Source organism: Emydura macquarii, unplaced genomic scaffold (genome assembly GCF_026122565.2).
Source record: "Emydura macquarii macquarii isolate MOO-44397 ecotype Brisbane River unplaced genomic scaffold, CSIRO-AGI_Emac_v2 contig_3348, whole genome shotgun sequence".
Lineage (NCBI taxonomy): Eukaryota > Metazoa > Chordata > Testudines > Chelidae > Emydura > Emydura macquarii.
Genome location: NW_027133485.1, coordinates 1,827,349 through 1,846,140, shown reverse-complemented (window position 1 = coordinate 1,846,140; position 18,792 = coordinate 1,827,349). Strand labels below are relative to the sequence as shown.

The 18,792-nt window shown below is 48.2% G+C and overlaps 1 protein-coding gene across 2 annotated transcripts in view; it reads right to left on the bottom strand.

Annotated features, from left to right (window-relative positions):
* Positions 1-18,792, bottom strand: part of GRIK3 (glutamate ionotropic receptor kainate type subunit 3) — a 201,227-nt gene that overhangs the window by 33,966 nt on the left and 148,469 nt on the right. The window contains exons 10-11 of one of the 2 annotated variants that reach the window (XM_067533964.1): positions 15,923-16,126; positions 2,344-2,416 (exon numbers count right to left, since the gene is read on the bottom strand). In XM_067533964.1, the coding sequence (XP_067390065.1) occupies positions 2,405-2,416; positions 15,923-16,126 (216 nt within the window). In that variant the 3' untranslated portion in view covers positions 2,344-2,404. Of the gene's footprint in view, positions 1-2,343; positions 2,417-15,922; positions 16,127-18,792 lie in introns of those variants that run through there. The other variant, XM_067533963.1, reaches the window with a different exon arrangement.

The window sequence follows — 18,792 nt, the reverse complement described above, 5'->3', positions numbered from 1 at the left end:
GGTTCTGGAACTAGGCTGCTAGGGGTGTGACAGCAGCCCTGGCTTGCAGTGGTTTCCATCGTGTACAAGGTCTGCAGTTTTGTTCAGCACCCCCACCATAAAAATTGTACCAATGCCACTGAATCCATCCACCAAGACTGAGGCTGAAACCATCAACTTGCACTTGCCACCTAAGCAGGACTTGAATTCTGGTCCGAGCAATCTAAGGAAATCCGCTGCCGGGTCAATGATCCCAATCACTCAGCAGATGTAAATGCATCATATACCCAAGATACAGAATCATTCTAGTCTATATAGGTGCGTAGATATGAGGCTGATGAGTGCAGGCTGAGCGCCTTCCATTGGTCCAGCCAGCAGCATGGCTAACATCTGTCACACCAATGTGGAAAGTTGGGCACACGGAGCTTTGCAACACGACACTGCCATCTCCTCCTCCTCCTCCTCAAATTGTTGTTGGCACAATCTCCTGAGTGGGAGGCATTCCGCTCTCTTCAAGTCGGTTTCCTGTCCTGGACACGCATTATGGTAATTTGTAAAGCAGTGTTTGTGTCAGAGTATACAATACAATAGCATTTATCCAACTCTTCCACCATAGGATAGCCCCGAAAGAATTCGCAAACCTACAGAGTTTTTGCAATCAATTTCTCAGTCACATGCAAAGCCTGCTACAGACCCAGCTGCACACACAGCCCAGGTCACGTATAGTCATGTTTTTCTTCATCCCTTAACACTATTTCTTGATTCAGTCTGGTATCGCCCTAGATTTTCACTTCCTTTCCCTGTCAGCCTTAATAGGACAGCCCAATGTGAATCGTTAAAACCACTCTCGTGTGCAGCTTTGCTGGCCAGTTTTAAAAGACATTCCAGCGATGAACAGGTGCCTGGCAACAAGAAATTCACTTGGCAAGTTTAAGCCCTGCAGGTGGAAACTGCAAAACATTCAGCTGCTCTGGATGACTGATTTATAGCGTTTCAAGAGTGCGCCAGACACCACAATCCTTGAGGCATCTATGTCATGTGGAAACTGAGCATATATGTAGCTGTAAAACTCACCAATGATAAACACCCCTGTCCTGAGGGAGGGAACATTTTCTATGCTACCTGACTGTACCTTCTCCTCACTGAACATGTGTTTCAGCTCTAACAGACCACCCTGGGCAGCATCACAAAGCAACAGGTAGCTTGGTTTGTAGGTATGTTATATTGGAAGCTCCCCAGGGCAAGGGCTGTCTCTTTGACTTGACTTCTGTCTTGTTTAGCATCATGCACACTTGATGCTTAATACACACATAAAATAGTCAGATTGTTGTTTTTTGCTCAGCATTTGCTTTTAGAAACGATGGAATCATATTAACCGTTGGAGCAACTTACCTAAGGATATTGTGGATTCACCAGCACTTGAAATCTTTAAATCAATTCCGATGTCTAGCTCAGCCCAACTTTATGGGCTAAAAAGCAGGCATCACTGGGGGGAATCCTGTGACCCATGTGAACAGACATTCAAAAGAATAATTCCTTCGGCCCTTACAAAAATCTATGAAAATTTCCAGTTCAATCTTTTAAAATATGGGGCTTTATGGAATTATTTTCTTTTAGACGGGCGCTCCCACATGGTCCTCTAATGGTAATATAGGAACAATCAGGTCCCTGCTCCAAACCATAGAGGTGCTAGAGTTTCTCAACAAAACAGTTGTAAGAATTTTTTAACATAGGCGAAACTGTATATTTTCCCCTAACCTTGTTATGAGAAATGGCCAAGCCATTTTTGCTGAAGTGTTCCAAAAAAATTCAGCCTGAAGCAAACAACCAGAATGGAAAATTTCAGCCTTTGAAATTTCAGCCAACTGAAAACAGGGTCTTACCACGGAAAGTGTTAGGCAACAAGGTTGCTACCTGCTCTAGTAATAAAATAATAATAAATAATGATACTTGTAGATCCAATGATAGGAGCTGTTTACTTGCAAAAATGTGTTACAAGTGTTCAGCTACTAAACCGCATGCCTGTGAGGTTAGCTCCGGGTTATTAATCCCCTTTGCCAGATAAGGACAATGACGTACAGAGAAGTGAAGGCCAATGTTTTCAGATTGGGACTCTGAGTTTTGGGTGTCCAACTTGACATGCCTCAGGCTGACTCCCAGGAGTGGCAGCTGCAGTTCCCATTGATTTGGCTCCTAGCTGTGGGTTCCCGGCAGTTCTGAACATTAAATAGCAGGTGTCCCATCTTGGGCTCCCAAAATCAGTGCACACATGAATATTTTGGTTTAAGTGTCTTGGCCAAAGTGATGCAGCAAGACAATGGCGGAAAAGGCGGCAGAATTCAAGTTCCATGACTCCTTCTCTGACCCTTCTACACACACTGACTGTGGTTAGTGGAGCATGCCAAAGAGACATGGAAGAGTTTGGCTACTGACTTGCCTGTTAAAAATAAATAAATCTGTGATCAGTACCACCTAGCATAAGTTTTGTCTGCACGACAGATATCCTATCCCAAACTCTCTGCTAAAATGTTTTATAGGGTTAAATAAGAGATGGCAGGCAATGGTTTAACACCATAAATCAGGAAAGAAAAATCTCCCTGAATGCCCAAGGGTCATAAGCTTTTAGCTTGGAAACAAAATTTCTCTGCCTCGCTCAAGAAAACCAGTTTAGTAGCTACCTTCATAAGAGCAACAGCCCCATGTCCGTGGCAATAAATGTCAGCCACAACTAGAATGAAGCCTGTATTAGAGAGCCCAATGCAGCATTGTGGCCTGTGCTAGTAACGGTAACGTAGAACTGCACTTTGAAATCCCTTCCTATCGATGCAGATTTTTCAGAGGTGGCCTGTAATTAAGGATGTGCTGACTGCCAGCGTCTAAGGCAAGAACTAGCCGGGGTAAAGCTTTCATTTGTCTCATTCTGACACCACAAAGCAGAAAGTCACTTACCAGCCTCCGAATGTTTCCTCCACCCACCTCCAGAATTTTATATCCTTGAGTAACAAAAAAGGCTTTTTATTATACCACAGAATTATTGCAAGTGCCAGCGCCACAGAGGCGCTGATTCGGCAAAATCACTTAAACGCATGCTCATGTCTCATTGGGGACTTACGCATCTGCTTAAAGTTAAGCAGATACTGAAATGCCTTGCTGAATCTAAGCCAAAAAGCAGACTTTTGTCCAGCAGACGGGATGCCAAATGAGGAAACCTCCCCAACAGACTTTAAAGGGGGCTGAATCTCCTCTCCCTTACACAGATTTTACCCCAGTGTAACCTCAGTGGAGTTAATCCTGGTTTATATCAGTGGAAGAAGATGGAGAATCAGACTCTAAGCAGAGGTGTTCGACTCCTCTTAAAAACCTTTGGTTCCCATTCAGATCTCCCAGCTGTGCAAGGGAATGGGGTGGGCCGGTCAGAACCGCTCCCAAACAGCAGCTGTCCCCTCGCAAGGGTCGGAGCATCCAGCACTCGTTACTCCAAAGGTGAGGCATGTAGCAGCCTTTCACAGCCTGTCTGGCAAACACGGGCACCAAGATACACATTGAGTCAGGAAAACAGAACTCCGCAGTGCTTATTTAGGCAACCTAAGCTAGATATTTGCATAAACTAATTATGTGTGTGTTGCCGGAGAGACAGGTAAATAATGCGTATTTTATTTAGTGAATTAATTGTTCTTTTGGTGCCTGACTGACGATGCCGAAGCACGTAGCCCTTGGTCCTTCCTCCCGAGGACGCACACCACACTGCGCTACACCGCTCGTCCTCTCCCCCTGCTCTGACCCGGCCACTCCCCTTGCTGGCCCCATCACTGGCTGCTTCTCTCCTTCCACAGCAAGCCTCAGGTGCCTTCCCCATCTGGGCCCTGTCTACATCTCTGACCTAGCTTCCTTTCATACTCCCTTTGCTGTCTGCTCCTTCCTCCATGCTGTCCTGTCTGCTTGGAGCCATCTTCTTCCTGCTCTTCCTCCATGGTGGTGATGATCCCCTGGGGATACTCAGATACCTGTCTTGCTCCAAGACTGCACCTGTTGCCAGTGCATTAAGACAAATGCCTGGGTCTGATTCATGTAATAAATTCCCTCAGTCAGGGACTGCATCTTCCTCTATTATTTAGTGAGCATCCTAAAGCATCCTTGAGCCCAGCCTGGGCAGTAGCTGTATGAGTTCCCCACCCCGTACGCCTCCCTGCCGATTAGATTCAGCCCTGACCTGGGGGAACCCACCAGAGGGGCAGGTGGGTAGTTCTGTCTCTCTCTGAGGGGGCCCGTTTGTGAATGCTTGCCCGCTAGGAGCTGGACTGAGCCTACCAGCGCATTTCACAGAGGCCACCAAAGGACTGCGAGATGATATGTGTGTCCGCTGCCCATAGTGCAGCCAGCAGCCTGCAGCTGGAAGGGGTCGTATGCCTTCCCAGGCCCCCAAGCACTTCGCCCTCCCTCCCACCCCGCACAGAGCCTCTGCAAGCCGCTCTTCGTTCTGCTCCTCTAATCATGCAGCACGAGAGCTGATGTTTGCACAAGGATGAGGCTGTGACCTGAATGCTTCCCACTCCCTGACATCAAGTGGGTCATGGGCAGAAGGTCTCTGACCCCTCTGGCTTTCAGTGGATGCTCTTACAGCTTGAGTGCTCGTTTAGACATCACGTTTGGTCAGTGAACTTATTTAACATCAGTGGTGAAACAAACCCAGCCAGGGAGGAACTCAGCGACATGCTGTACATGGGGAATGAGTGTCATCACATCCTACCGGGCTGCCTGCTACAGAAATGACTCTCTCCTTCTCTCTTCCATATGGCCATGTCCTATTCCGCAGTGTGCTGTCATTATTTATAGTGCAGTTCAGACTCCCCACAGTGCTAGGTGCTGTACACACTTATAGAAAGAGACTGTCCCTGCCCGGAAGAGTTTACAGTCTAACTAAGCTCTATAGACAAGGGAACTAGAGGCCTAGAGAGGGGAAAAGACTTGCAGAAAGTCCCACGGCAACGTGGTGGTAGCAGCAGGAATTAGACCGTGGGTCTCCATTGCCCTAGCCACTGGGCCGTGTTGCCTTTCCATTCTGTTCACTGAATTTAAAAACATGAATCCACCTGATTAATGACGCTCCAGCACACACAAAAGGAAGTAGCATGGCCAGGCAGCTGGAGCACAGTGTTCCCTCTTATTTTATGCCTTCTCCTTAACATTGAATTCCTGCAGCGTAGAAATAAATAGGAAATACACCTCAGGACCAAACAAATGGGTTCTTTCCATCCCTGAGGCGATGGCTTCCAAATGAATTCCCAGCTAACAGGCACTTGAAATAAACAGCCCCCTGGCACCCAGCGCAAAAGCATTAATCAGAACGTGACCACGTGGCCATAATATGTAATTCCACCAGAATTGACTGTCAATAAATGTCCATTTATTGTGAAAGTGTTAAATCAACTGTCATAAATCGTCCCTGCAGACAGATAGTGTGTCTCCACCACACTTACCAGTCAGCAGGAATTTCCATTAGAAACCCTATTATTTTTCATGCCATTCCATTTCCTACATGAAATTTCACACCAAGTGGAAATTTGGCACTTAGTTGCAGCACACGGTAAGTTTTATTTTTTGCTTGTCTGTGTGTGTGTGCACAATTTCAAGAACCAACCATTTTTTCTGCTGCTTTTACGTCCTAACAACGCCATGCCCCATGCTCTAGCAACAAAAGATATCAAGAGGCTGTTGTCAGACGGCTTGAATTTTTAAATGAAGTGTTATGGGTAACTAGTCCATAATGTGGGTTTAATTGCATTTGTTGGTGGTGGTGTGTGTGGAGAGAGAGCGCGCACAGGCACATTGCTGGTGAAAGGAGATGGATTTGACAGCCATAAGGTTCTCTGTTTATTGGTGGAACCCTGCCACGGAAAGCGTCCACTCCCGCACCATCAGTGCGTTCCAAACTGTCCCAAAATGAGCACCACAGATGGTATGAGGCTGCCAGCCATGGAGTGCCGTTAGTAGCAATTGGGGTGGGGCTTTAATGTGAGGAGAGCTGTGTCCACTTGGAAATGGTCTCAACTCCACCAAACTCCTTCCACACAGACCATGCTTTTTGTTGTTAGAAGGGACGAAGATCATAGACAACGCAGCAGGAGAGGACGTGCAGTTTGCACCATACAGCAGTCGGCTGTCCGCTCCAGACCCACCACCAACAGGTGGAAGGGAGGGTCATGCCGTGAGTTTCTCAGGCTGCTGTTGCTTTTCCTATTTGTGCTTTAATGCCAGACTTGAACCAAACCAATTTTACAAAAGGTTTTAGCCTAAGACTTTACCGCCTATCCGGATCAGACAGGAGGGTGCAAAGAGGACGACACATAACTCCAAAAGGAACAATAAGAGACCATCAAATAAACAGCCAGAACTCCGTCCAACTCTGCAGATTGCACCGTTGCACTGCAGACTGGTGGGGAAATGCCATGATGTGTATAAAGGCCAGACACACCTATATTTATAGGACTGTCTGGACTACCCAGACTGTAGTGGGGTCGTGCACATTCCTTCATGACAGATTTACTGCAGCGAGCGTCCTTGCCCCTTCTTTTCAGCACCCTGGTCTATAGCTGCAGTCCTAGATAAGCTCATTTCCTCAGTTCCATTCCTTCCCCCCCTCCCTTCCCTGAATCACCCGGGTCTATTCTAGCCCTGTCCTGTGCTCATCACCGTAGTGTCTGCGCACTAGGCAGTAGCGCATTACGCAACATGACTAACACAACTTCTCCTGGGACACATTTCACAACACACGCAGCACCTCAGCCGATTTACGGTGTGCCTTGCTTTTCCCATGCGTTCTTCTCCAAAACCACACCACCTGCTGCCTGTCTCTCTGCCTCAGACACTTCTAAGGCAACAGCATCTCCCATCAGTCTCAGTCTTCAAGACACCAAACGATCACTGTAACCATCTGAGCCTCATGTCTGGAGAAGGCTGCATTAATCAAGTGCAGAGGGGCCAGGGACGCTGTTTAAATCCCATGTCAGCACTAACATCCCACTGAAGGCTGGTGCACCACTCAGGGGCTGCACTAGGACATCGCCCGAGGCCCATGCAACCCCCTGTCTCCTACACAGGGTGAATATTACATTGTACGCTCGCCCCCGCACGGCATCCTATGGTCCGACCCGTCCCATACTTCAACTTTGATAGGCCTGCTTCACCGATGAGGAGGAAGACGTCTGAGATGAAGCAGCAGGGCCAATCCAAGCCCAGGTCTCACACATCTTCATCCCATTGGGTTTCAGTGAGCACTGACTCCTAACCTTGGGCTTTCCACCCCAGGCATGAAACGAAGGCCAATCAACTGCTCTTCCTCCTGTGTGCGAGCTGAGGATGTTGCTCTGCTGAAGACGGGTCCCACCTGGCTGCACTGAAACAGTTTCCCTTTTTAATGTTTCACATAAACACGTCTATAAAATGTAACGACCCGCAGATAAGATAAATAGCGGCTTTAGATGGGGTTTGGGTACTATTTGTAAAGCACTCCAAGACAAGCACCCGCCCATCCACACATGCGAGAAAGGAGGGTTCAAAGAGCCCTCGGTGCTGCAACAAAAACACCCCAGATACTAGCGCCATGCTTCCCTTCTAGAAGCCTTCCAAACGCCTCTTCCCTTGGCCCAAATCACTTAATTTAAGGCCCCCCAGGCAACGGGACTATCCAATAGAAAAAGGGTCGTTCAACGAATCTGGTGGAACAGAAACGACTTTGACATTTCAAAATGATTCCATAGCATATTTCTCCTTCATTTTGGGGCCATCTCCATCAGTCATGCAGTGTGCAGCCTGCAGGGTGTAGAGACGGAGAGCTACGCCATTCCAGGAGAGGGGGTGACAAGGCAAGGCACCCTGCAGCATCAGTACGACACAGACACAAACTGAGCCAGGACAGCCACACAGATGTTGTGTCTCTTGCTCCCTAACAGGGAAGTATGAGGTCTAGAGAGAGCCGGCATGACATGTTCACACCCTAGACAGCAAAATTCAGATCTCATCAGAAGAATTAATGCCGTGAAAGAAACAGCCAAAAGCCGTCGCTTTCCAAGTAGTGCCTAACACGCTCTGTTCTTCATTCAGCCTAGGGTCAAGTCTGCATCATTAGGGGAGAGTGGCCACTTATCTTCCCGTTTCCTGCATCTTACCCATCTGCAGCACTCACTCAACATGGCTCTAATGGGATTATGCTATTAATTATTGTGTTGTTCTGTTTTGCAGGGGCTGTTCCAGGAGGTCCCTGAAGTGAAATTGGCATGAAAGACCCTTCAGTTCATTGGCAAATTAGCATTCTGATTATTGCATTTTTTTTTTTTTTGGTGGGGTCATCAAAGGCATGAAGTTACAGTATTCCAAAGTCTTTCACTACCTTCTGCACATTGTGGAGAAGATTAACGATCTGACGGCTGAAATAAATGATGAATGATTACAACCCTATTAATAATGGCTTTGTGCCAGGTTTAACTGACCTTTCTGTTGTAGACAAGGTTAACAAGGTCTCCTGTATCATCTCCTATTATTATTATTTTATTTATTTGTATTATAATAATGCCTCGGAGCCTCGGTCAGGCAGTTCCCTCTTGCCTTGAGGCTATCATGCTTTCCAAGATGATGATAAAGTCAGTGGTGGAAAAAATACATTAGCATTGCCTAATATGAACCGAGGGGAAATTGTGTCTAATGCAGACTCAGAGACTGGGAGTCAAGATGCCTGTGTCCATTTCTTGGCTCTGCCGCACATCTGCTGTGTGACTTTGGGCCAGTCATTTAATGATTCGAGTCAAATGTACCTTGCAGGGCCGCTAATTAATGTTTGCATATTTACATACCCCTGTATCTGAAACTTTCAAAGCACTTTAAAAATCATTGTTGTTATTTGCACCTGGCAACAGCATGGCTAAAAGCGCCAGTCAGATTTTAGTCACACCTTAAAAAACATGGTGTATAAAATGAAATGAAATATTTTACCCATTACTCTTGCAAAAGAAGTGCAGAGCAGGAGTATGTGGGTAGACGTCCGAATGCTTCAGGAATACTGGAAGATCCTTTAATATGTAAGATAGCCCGTTCCTATCAAACATGGGTAACAAGATCGTGTTTAGGGTGCACCTAAATCTCAGTTGCTCTTGGTTCTTCCTGAACTCCACAATCTGGCTGTGATACAGTGAATTCCCCTTGCCTGCACTACAGTACAACAAAGTTTCTTTTAGTTTGTAGGGATTTTCTAATGCCAAGCCCTGGACATAGGGAGGGAAATCACAGGGAAAGGTGGGGCATAGGATTGTTCCAGGCCATTATCACACCCCACCCGACCCCCACCCACGATGCACAATGCTCTCTTCTCTATCTCTTCCGCACAGGAGCAGAAATAAGGCTTTTTGCATATTCAGGAACATCTTTCTCTGGGGATTGAAAATTAGAGCTGACTAATTGCTGCTCAGTGACTTTTGCCACTGTCCATCAAATAAATTATTTGACAGAGCCAAACAACACCTATTTCTGTTGTGAAATACAGTGTCTGGAAGCTGTCTATCCCCAGGGCAATATTCCTCCTTCCTAATAGGAAAGCCAATCACTCTTTATGGTAGACATATAAACAGACAGACAACTCAGAGATAATACAGAGTTCTAATTATGAGCCCCATTACACCAGCTCCTGGAGCCTTGCAGAAGGAAAACTATTTTCTGAGGAAAAGATCATTTCTGTGAATAGTTTTTCCAAGGGACTCTAGAATTTTGTCTGGGAAATGCTGAAGACAATTAATCAAACCATTTTTTAGTTATGGGTGTTTTCAAGTGATACTTAACGCTGTATCTAAATATGCTACATATTCAAATTCTGTCTCATTATCCAACCCTCCTGCCCCATAGCCTGACCTTCTCTAGCAATGTGTGTAACATTTAAAAAAAAAATGCCTCAGAACACCTGCTCAGTCATGTGTGTTGAGTTCCAAAGACTGAGATAGCAGATAATTCCATTCGGGTACCATGCAGAACAGGCAAAGAAGTAAAAGCTACAACGTTAGACATCTTGGGTGAGGAGGCACGGATAGAAATAATTTCATAAAAGCAACAGGAGCTGGGCACAGTTAGAAAGCCAATACATTGTCATTTCTCCTCTCAATATTTTGTATTTCAAGAGTTAGAATTTTGTTTCATTTTAGATGGCAGGATGAAACTTAATTTCTCTAGCAAAACAAGCGCTCTGTAATGTAGACCATGGAGGGTACTGTAGCCTACCAAAACACTAACCATGTGGGAAACAACCATAACCAACAAGGTTCACATTTTATCCTCCATGGCCTTCACAGAGAGCACAAATATGAAGGCCAGATTTGAATCCAAGAGTTTGCAAACACAGGTTTTAGCTTATTTCCTGGTTAGCAGTGACATCGCATTCCGAACGGCAGATACCTTGACATGTCCCTGCTTTAGACTTTTCATCTCTCCAGGGCTTTCCACCTGAGGCACTTGAAGCACTTTACAAACATTAAGCCTCATATCACCTGTGTAAAGCAGGTCATTGTTACCATCTCCATCTTACAGAGGGGATCTGAAGCACAAACAAAGTGCGCAAGGTCACCCAGGGAGTTTGAGGCAGCTCCAGGAACAGAACCCAGATTTCTTGACTCCAAGTCCGCTAATTAACAAGGCAATAGCCTATTATCAATTCACAGTGAAGCTAATTTACTGACATGAGTCACCCAGCAAATACATTCCCCTCACATAAGCTACAAGAGCATCGCAGCCACTACAAAAGTTATTTTGCTTAGGCAATGATTTCCTATTGGCGCCAGGAACTTCAGAGGCCGTCTAGGAGGCTGAATCACTTGAAATGGATGCAAAATAGCTGTGATGCCAAACCAGGGCTGCTTGTCTTGCTATCCACACTGCAAGAAGATAGAACTCTTTGTCATCACCACTTCTCCTACAGCCCTGATTCTGGAAATGAGAGTTTCACAAAAACGAGAGATCTCCTCGCCTCTCCGCTGTAGAGATCACAGCATGCAATAAGCAAAGCCTCTAATTAGGAAGTTGAGTGACCTCTAGCCATGAGTCGAGGTCTTAGACAATATGCCTTTCTAGCTGCATTGGGAATAAAGCTGCCACTGGAAATTCACTAGTGTTTAATGGGCTCTTTTAAATGGCCGTGGTAGCAAGAACACAGCTGTTCTGTTTGGTGATGTGGTCCCCTCCTGCCCCCCTTTCTCCGCGTCAGATGATTTCAGAAAATAAGCGGAATTTATAAATAAATTAAATTGTCCCCTGCACACCTGCGCTTGCCCTTTGTTCCACTGAAGGGTCACTCCATACAGCGGGAGAGCAGATTGTTAGAAGCAGGGAGTGCCTCTGGGATCCCAGACTAGAGAAGAGCCGAATCGTTCACAACTGCCTGTTTGCCACACGTGCCAAACAGAGCTGTGATTCTGTACAGGATTCGCAAGTAGCAGAGATTTGGCAGCTCTTACTCAGAATAGCACTTATTCACCCCACTGGAGCCATTAAGCATTACTCAGAGGAATAAAGCTTGCAGGAGGCTGGACCCTTTGCTTTCCTTCCCTATGTATGTCTCCCCAGATCCAAGGACAGCAAAACAAGAATGATATTCTATATTACAGTGTATCTTTCACTTCCAAGTACCCCAGATGGCTGTGTCACTTGGGGTACACAAAGTGCACAGAGCTCTCTACAAATGTTTTAGGCTACATATGAAAATGGAAGCAAATACTCTCTGTGGCGTCTGCTGGGAATGCTAATGGTGAGGTGGATGATTAGCTAGAGAAAGAGGAAAGTCTGTCTAGCACTACGTATACCCCTCCAGCTCTCGTAATGTCCATACAAATGCCTACGCCTTGACCTACCGATCACTTAGTTATCAGAACGCTCTCAGTTATTGTAGTACCACAGCGCCTAGGCACGTTAGCCATGGATCAGGACCCCTTTGTGCCAGGCACGGTACAAATGGACCCATCTGTCTATCACGAGCACACATGGGTTCTCGGCCAGCGAAGGGAACAGGTTTCAGGGGGCTGTGATTCCTCCTCCTTTCTTGGAGAAGGGGATTCCAACAGTTTTCTCTCTCCTGGGGTGGGAAACACTCAACCATGGCCGTAGTCTAACTCAAGGGCCAATCGACATCACATCCCGACACGAAGTCCTAACGCAGGTGTCTCAGTTACGGATGGCACTAGAGCAAACACCCCCCACACACACCTGCCCTGAGCCCTGATCCATGTATAGACCCCAACCCAAACCCAACCCTTTCTGCCGGTACCGAGAGGGTTTGATTCTTTTCCTCATCATCATCCGCGCCCCTGGGCCGTGCCTGAAGCACTCCCTGGAAAAGGCTGCTGGCGGGGAACTGCCAGCCTGGAGTCCCTCCCGGGAGTCTCACAAGAGAACCTGCTCCGGTGAGGATGCAGCTTTGCCAAGGCCTGGACATGCAGCAGGACTGGCCCCAAACAGCAGCTGCTCCATGGGTGGCACCAGACTGGTTCACCTTGCTCGGATTTTCAGGCGCTCCCCTGATTTGGCTTATCTGTTCCTCTCATTTGAGCCAAAGGCAGAACTCTCTCCTCCCTGTGAAACGGGAGCACCTTGGTGCTCGCCAAGAGCAGGAGTCCATCCAGCTAGTACATACCCTGGCCTGGTGCATCACAAGCAAGTGACCTTGAGGAAAATTCCTCTGACCAGTCAGGTGTGCCTCAGAAAGGGAAGCAGATGTACTGACTGCATGGCAGCATGCTCTAGTGGATGGACGGGACTGGGTTCTAATTCTGCCACTGATGTACCATGGGCAGAGTCTTCCTGCCTCAGTTTCCCTATCTGTCAACTAGGGATAGTGACAGTTGGGGTGATGTGCAGAAGTGTTGTCATGAATGCTTGCAAAGCATTTTGAGAGCCTTGGATCGAAGTGCGAGATATTATTGCTATCAATTGCGGCAGTGATTCATCGAGGAGCCAGGAAAAACACAAGGTAGTGCTGCAATAAATGCGCATCCCACTAAGGCAGAGGAGTCGGAGATGTCAGATGTCTGTGCTTGCTGACAATGCAGGGAACATCCCGTGAACAGTAACAATAAATGATGCCGACGTCCTAAGTCTTGGGCCAGACATTTAGCTGCATTGTGCGTTAGCGCAAGGTTCACCTGGGTCAAGCCAGATAAGGTTCTCTGTGTCCCTAGTTCCCCACAGGTGTTTATTTACTGCATCCGTTTTCTGAATGTACTGCTGATGTGTGGGAGGGGGAAACGGGTGATGGATCCCAGCTTGGTTTTCCAGAGGGAGCTAGCTGCTCAGTTTTAATGGGAGTTGGAAACTGAACTCCTTGCCGTCTCTTGGAAAAGCCCAGACAGTGTTCTTACAGTTCTCTGGAGCCTTTTACACAGAAAGCTGTGAAGAGCATCAGAGCACATGGTAACCGCACCCAGCAGCTTAGGGCAGGAAGTGAGGACAGATACTATCTACAGTGCCCTCTGTGGAGTTAAATACCACAACTGGAATCAAGGCAGGGCACTGAAGTTGAGGACTCCCCAACCTTGCAACAAACTGAAGTGGGATGTTTTGTGATGTCTACAAAGGGGTCTCTAATTAAGTCTCCTCTGGAAGATAAGATTTATGAGGAATTTGATTGTTTTCCCTCCTCTGCATTGCTGGGCAGCCTGGCAAACAGTTGTCTGAGAGCAAAAGCATGCCTTGTATCTAACAATTTTCCATCCTATTACAGGGCATGCACACGCACACACACACACACACAATTATTGATCGCCCAGTGGCAGAGCTTCTGCCCCAGCAGAGCACCCAGCACCCTGACCACAGGCAGGGAAGACGCCCTTTTGTACGGACACCGATGACTACGGCATCAGACCTGTTAACAGGTGTTACGGGATAGTTGATCACAGCTCCTAGAGACAAAGACTTTCAAGTTATTGGCAGCAGCACAAGGGACAACAGTTGTGGATTATGAGCGACAGGAACGCAGGGTGGAAAAAACATCTAGGAGCATTTAGGAGGTAGAATCAAAGCTGAAAGCAGGCTGAATGGACTCCCTTCTGCTTAACGGCTGGCGGCATGCTCTGTGCAGCTAGTGGCTTGTAGTGCTTTGGTGACAGGCAAATGGTTTGCTTGGGACCCTTCAGCCATGGGACGGAAAGGAGAGCAGAGCCTAGATGCATTGCTTTATTCTCAAGTAGGCTCCAGTGCAGCAAAGCACTTAGGCAGGCACCTAAAGTTAAGCGCACGCTTGAGTCCCACGGGCGCCAGTCGGACAGAAGCACATGCTCACAGCTAAATGTGCCCAGGTGCTTTGTTGAATAGGAGTCCTTGTTAGGTCAGGACCAGGGAAGCGCTGCACGCTGCCAGCGCAGCGGTGTTCCATGCTACATAGCAAAGCAGGTCTCTGGAACACCGCTCTTTGCACCAAGTCCACATGCGTGCATGGTTATATGACGGAGGCAAGCCTGCAGCGCACTTGTCTGTGCCACCCCTGCGTGAGGGATGATCTGCCTCTTTGGCTTATTGCTGTACGTTTGTCATCCCAGAGGACAGGCAGGACAGAGGGAAGGGAAGAGCTCCATATCATCCCATCAGCACTGGGTCATATTTCAGTATCGACCACACCAGGCCTTTTGGGCCACATCTTTGCAAACTCTGGGCACCTGGGCTCGAGGGCAGTTTATGGGGTGTCGGCGGGTGCTCGGCAAAGCCACAACAAAAAGAGCAAGGGAAAAGTGATGTGGTCAGAGAGAAATCCAGCAAATGAACTCCTCTCAGGACACAGTCGCAAGGCAGGCTCTGCTCAGCTGTGACCGAACACCAGGAGATGCTGTGTGACCATGTGCTGAGGCAGGTGTGTTTAATCCTGCCTCACTGCGGGCGGCGGGTGGACTAGAGGATCTCATAAGGTCCATTCCAGTCCTGTGACTCCCTCAGCGTGGTAAGCATGTTTTCTGGGACCCACATTTAAATACACTTGGCCAGAATTCACCTGCCATCGGAACACAGATGTACACTAGACACTAAGTTGAACGTGTACGTGAACGTCACACCGAGGTTCCGATTTTCTTCACCCAGAAGGGAAGACGGGCCACAGGTAGGGATCTCCGGGTAACCGTGCCACCCTTATGGGGGGCTTACCACGCCGTCCACTGAAATCAGTGGCAAAGCTCCCTTTTAGTTCAATGGGAGAAGGACCGGGGCCTGTTCTGTCCTCACATGCATCCCTGGAACTCTCCTGGACTCCGGCTGCTGGGCATAGCTGAGGGATGGACTTGGGCTGCTGTAAATAACTGACTTGCTCTCCAAAATACTCGACAGTCAGGGTCCTCACGTCTGTCTGGGCTGTGTTTAGTGCCAGCCTGGAGGCGCAGAGTCTAAGGCAGCTGTTTGCCTCCTTTACGCTATGCCACTGCCTCCCCAATCCCAGGAGCTGCGGAGGGATGTCTCCACCTCGGGTGTGACTTAACAGCCACCAGGCGTTTCAGCAGCACTGAGGCAAGTAACAGCCCCCGCAGGCCGTTATGTTGGCCAGCGATGTCCAGAGCATTGCTGCGCTCCGGCAAAGCCGCTCGGCACTGGGCATGGGCTGCCCCCAACATGCACCCTGTGCCAGCGGCTGGAATTGGAAGGGGGTGCTATAGAGCCAGGATGTTCCCCAGCTGTGCCGTGGGACCCACCGTCCTGCAATGACCCAAAGGAAGACATCTGCTGGCGGGGCTAAAGTCTGTCTTCTTTCGATGACCTGGGAATGGATGGAAGAGGGCCCTGGCAGCGATGGATAATATTTGTATTATGGCGCATGTTCAGATCTCTATAGGGGAAGATACAGAGCTCAGATAGGCCGAGGTGCCAGAGCAGGGGGCGATTTCACCCCTAGTTACATGTAGCTTTACACATGCACACGCACATGCACACACGTGTGTCTTACATGGTCGATGAGTTCCTTCATCATGCCGTTCCACTGCCCCTTCTCGTCCTGCGCGCCGTACTTCCCGTCCTCCGCCAGCCGGATCTCATAGCTGAAGCCCAGGATGAGGGCCAGCTCCTTCAGAAGGTCAATGCAGTAACCTTCGAAGCGGTCGTTGCCGAAGAGGGCTGTGTCTGACTTCCGAAACATGACGAAGGGCTCTTCCTGCACAGACGGGAGAGAGCAGAGCAAAGCGACACTGTTAAGGGCAGGCTGCCAGCCCCATTTCCAACAGAAAAGTGATGAAAGCAGGTGGCTGCTGCTCCAGGTAACCCTGCACAATGCGACATGGATTATGCAGGCAAGATTGGCACCACAACATGTTCGGAATAAATTAACTTTGCATGGTGCATCAGCTAATTAGCAACCTTGTTTACCCCACTAAATTTAATTTCGTCTCTTCTGAGCAGCCAACTGTTTTCCATTCAGTGGGATTTCAGAGCGAGAAAAAATAACCATCTCATGCTCTGCAAAGGAAAACAAGGGCTCTGAAAAATAAAAATAAATAAGGAAGAAGAATTCAGCCACAAATCCCAGATATTAGAAACACAAATGAACTGATCCACAGTGACTGTTGTGGACTCTCACCCATCGGGCTTCGTAAGAGCATTTGAGTTGGGTAACTCGCCAGGGAACCATGCTTGGCTGGTGGCCAGGGTAAGGTTGGCTTTATTTCTTCCCCCCCCCCCCTCCCCATTTGACGGGATAGGTGAACAAGACAAAGCAAGGAACGGGGCAGGGATTCTACTGCTGGCCAGAGGCAAGACAAAAGAGACCAGTGTATGTCTTAGACCTTTTCCTTTATAACACACCAGAATCCACTTCCATAGCAAGTGCCTCTGAGAGCAGAGGTCTGTACTGAGAGGATGAGATGCCTGAAAGCAGATGGTCCCCAAGCCTGGTTCTCTGCTAGCTGTTCTGAAGGGTTGTGGTTTCCACATGCACCTGGCTCTGATAATGCCCTCTAGTATCTCAGGAACATCCTCTCCAGTTCTGACCCAGAGCTTGATTCTGGCTATACGGCAGCTTAACTGGCTGGTAGAGTAATTGTCCTGTTCGCTGGCCAAGTTCCTGAGATGCCCCCACCCCAATTTTGGCCTTCAGGGTAAAGGGCATGCCCAAGAGTTAGGGGGTGCTCCTCCACCCCGTGATCTTTGTGGGAGCAGTCACTGGGGGTCAGAGGCAGCAGACATAATTTACAGCAGCTCTGGGACAGCTCTTACTTATGCTAGCCAGCGGCGGTACTGGTAGTTTTTGCTCTCTTTTCCCATTCCCATGTTGCACTGAGATCAGCTCAGACACAGCCCGGGATCAGCGCCCAGGACTTTGGAATAACCAGGAGTCACCCTGGCCCCTTAAGCAACAGACCCGTAGTTACAGCCCAGGGCACTTGTAGTTGGTGTGGGGGTGGATGCCCATGCGCTTGGGTATGTTGCATGGAGTTGATGGTTTCTTACTTGACTAATAAGCCTTGGAGCATTACTACAGGACAGGCACGGCAAGCTGAGATAAGTACGCCAGCCATGCTATCTTGGGTCCTGCTCTCTCTCTCCCTCCTACTCTGTACTCATTACTTTTGTATTCAGAAAAGCCTCTGAAAATTTAACAAGCTGCAGCAAAGTGCTGCATTATTAGCTAGCAGATTGCAGGCAGGGCCAGGAAGCACGGTACGTTATAGCACAGCGAAAAGGAATGTTCCACAGTGAACTTTCTCAAACAGAAGGCTGCTCTCCTCCAAGTCCAAAGGATTATGTCTGAGCATTAGCAGAAGTGCAGTCATTCTTTTTACTTTAAAGACGTCCAGCTTGGATGCCTTGAAAGGTTCCGAGGTGCCCACCTGATAAACCAACCACTGTCTGAATCCAAAAAGGGCCATTGCTTTCTGCATCTGGACATGATTTTCTCAGAAAAGTAAACGATGTTTTTTAAAGGTGCTATTACCATTCCATTCCACAGTGAAGCACCGATTCACGCCGAACACCAGGAGACCCCAGGTTGCCTGTCTCATACAGAACCACTGCTTATTATGATGATCAGATTGTCTCATTGTTACTGTGTTCTCCCTTTCTTTGTTCCACCTAGTGTCTCTCACCCTAAACTTCAATTGCAAGCTTTCCATTAGATGTGGGTACAATGCCCAGCACAATAGGGTCCTGATCCCCGACTGGGGACAGCAGGTACTAGCACAAGCCCCATAACAATGAACTAACATTAACAACCCTATCACAGGCTTCTACACAGAGATGGTTCCACCTTTCTCCTCATCTCCTGCGATGAATGAGGTCACCACATGCAAGTGGAGGTAGTAAAGAGCGTAATACAAACCCTAGCCTTTCACAAAGCAACAAGTTCAGGCTGTCAGCTGTGGCAACAGAAAGGGGCCAGGACGAAGTGTGAATGGCCAGAGAGAGAAAACACATAAGGGGAGCGCTGAGAAAGTCAAGCGGGTATGCAATCCAGCAGGTGAGCACTAGATACAAGGGGAGGACAGGAGACTGACCTGAGGAAAAGTCTATTTATTAGATAGCGTTACCCACAATGCTACTGTCCTCGCCTGGAGGTGCCTGAGAACTCACCTTAGCGAGTGCCGGCTTTGCTGGAATCCCAGCAGCATTGCGCTGGGGGAGACGTGGCTAGCGGCAGGCCCATGGAAGCTCAGGTCCATGTTGCGGGGTACAAAGCTTCACATGAAATAGGCCCCTGATGTAACTTGAATACATGAAGTGGCTGATCTGGGTTCCAGCTCTGAGCTACACCAGGCCAGAAGGACATCCCTGCCCATGCCTCCCGCCTTGAGGGATCTGCACATCCCAGTTCCCACACTGGACAAA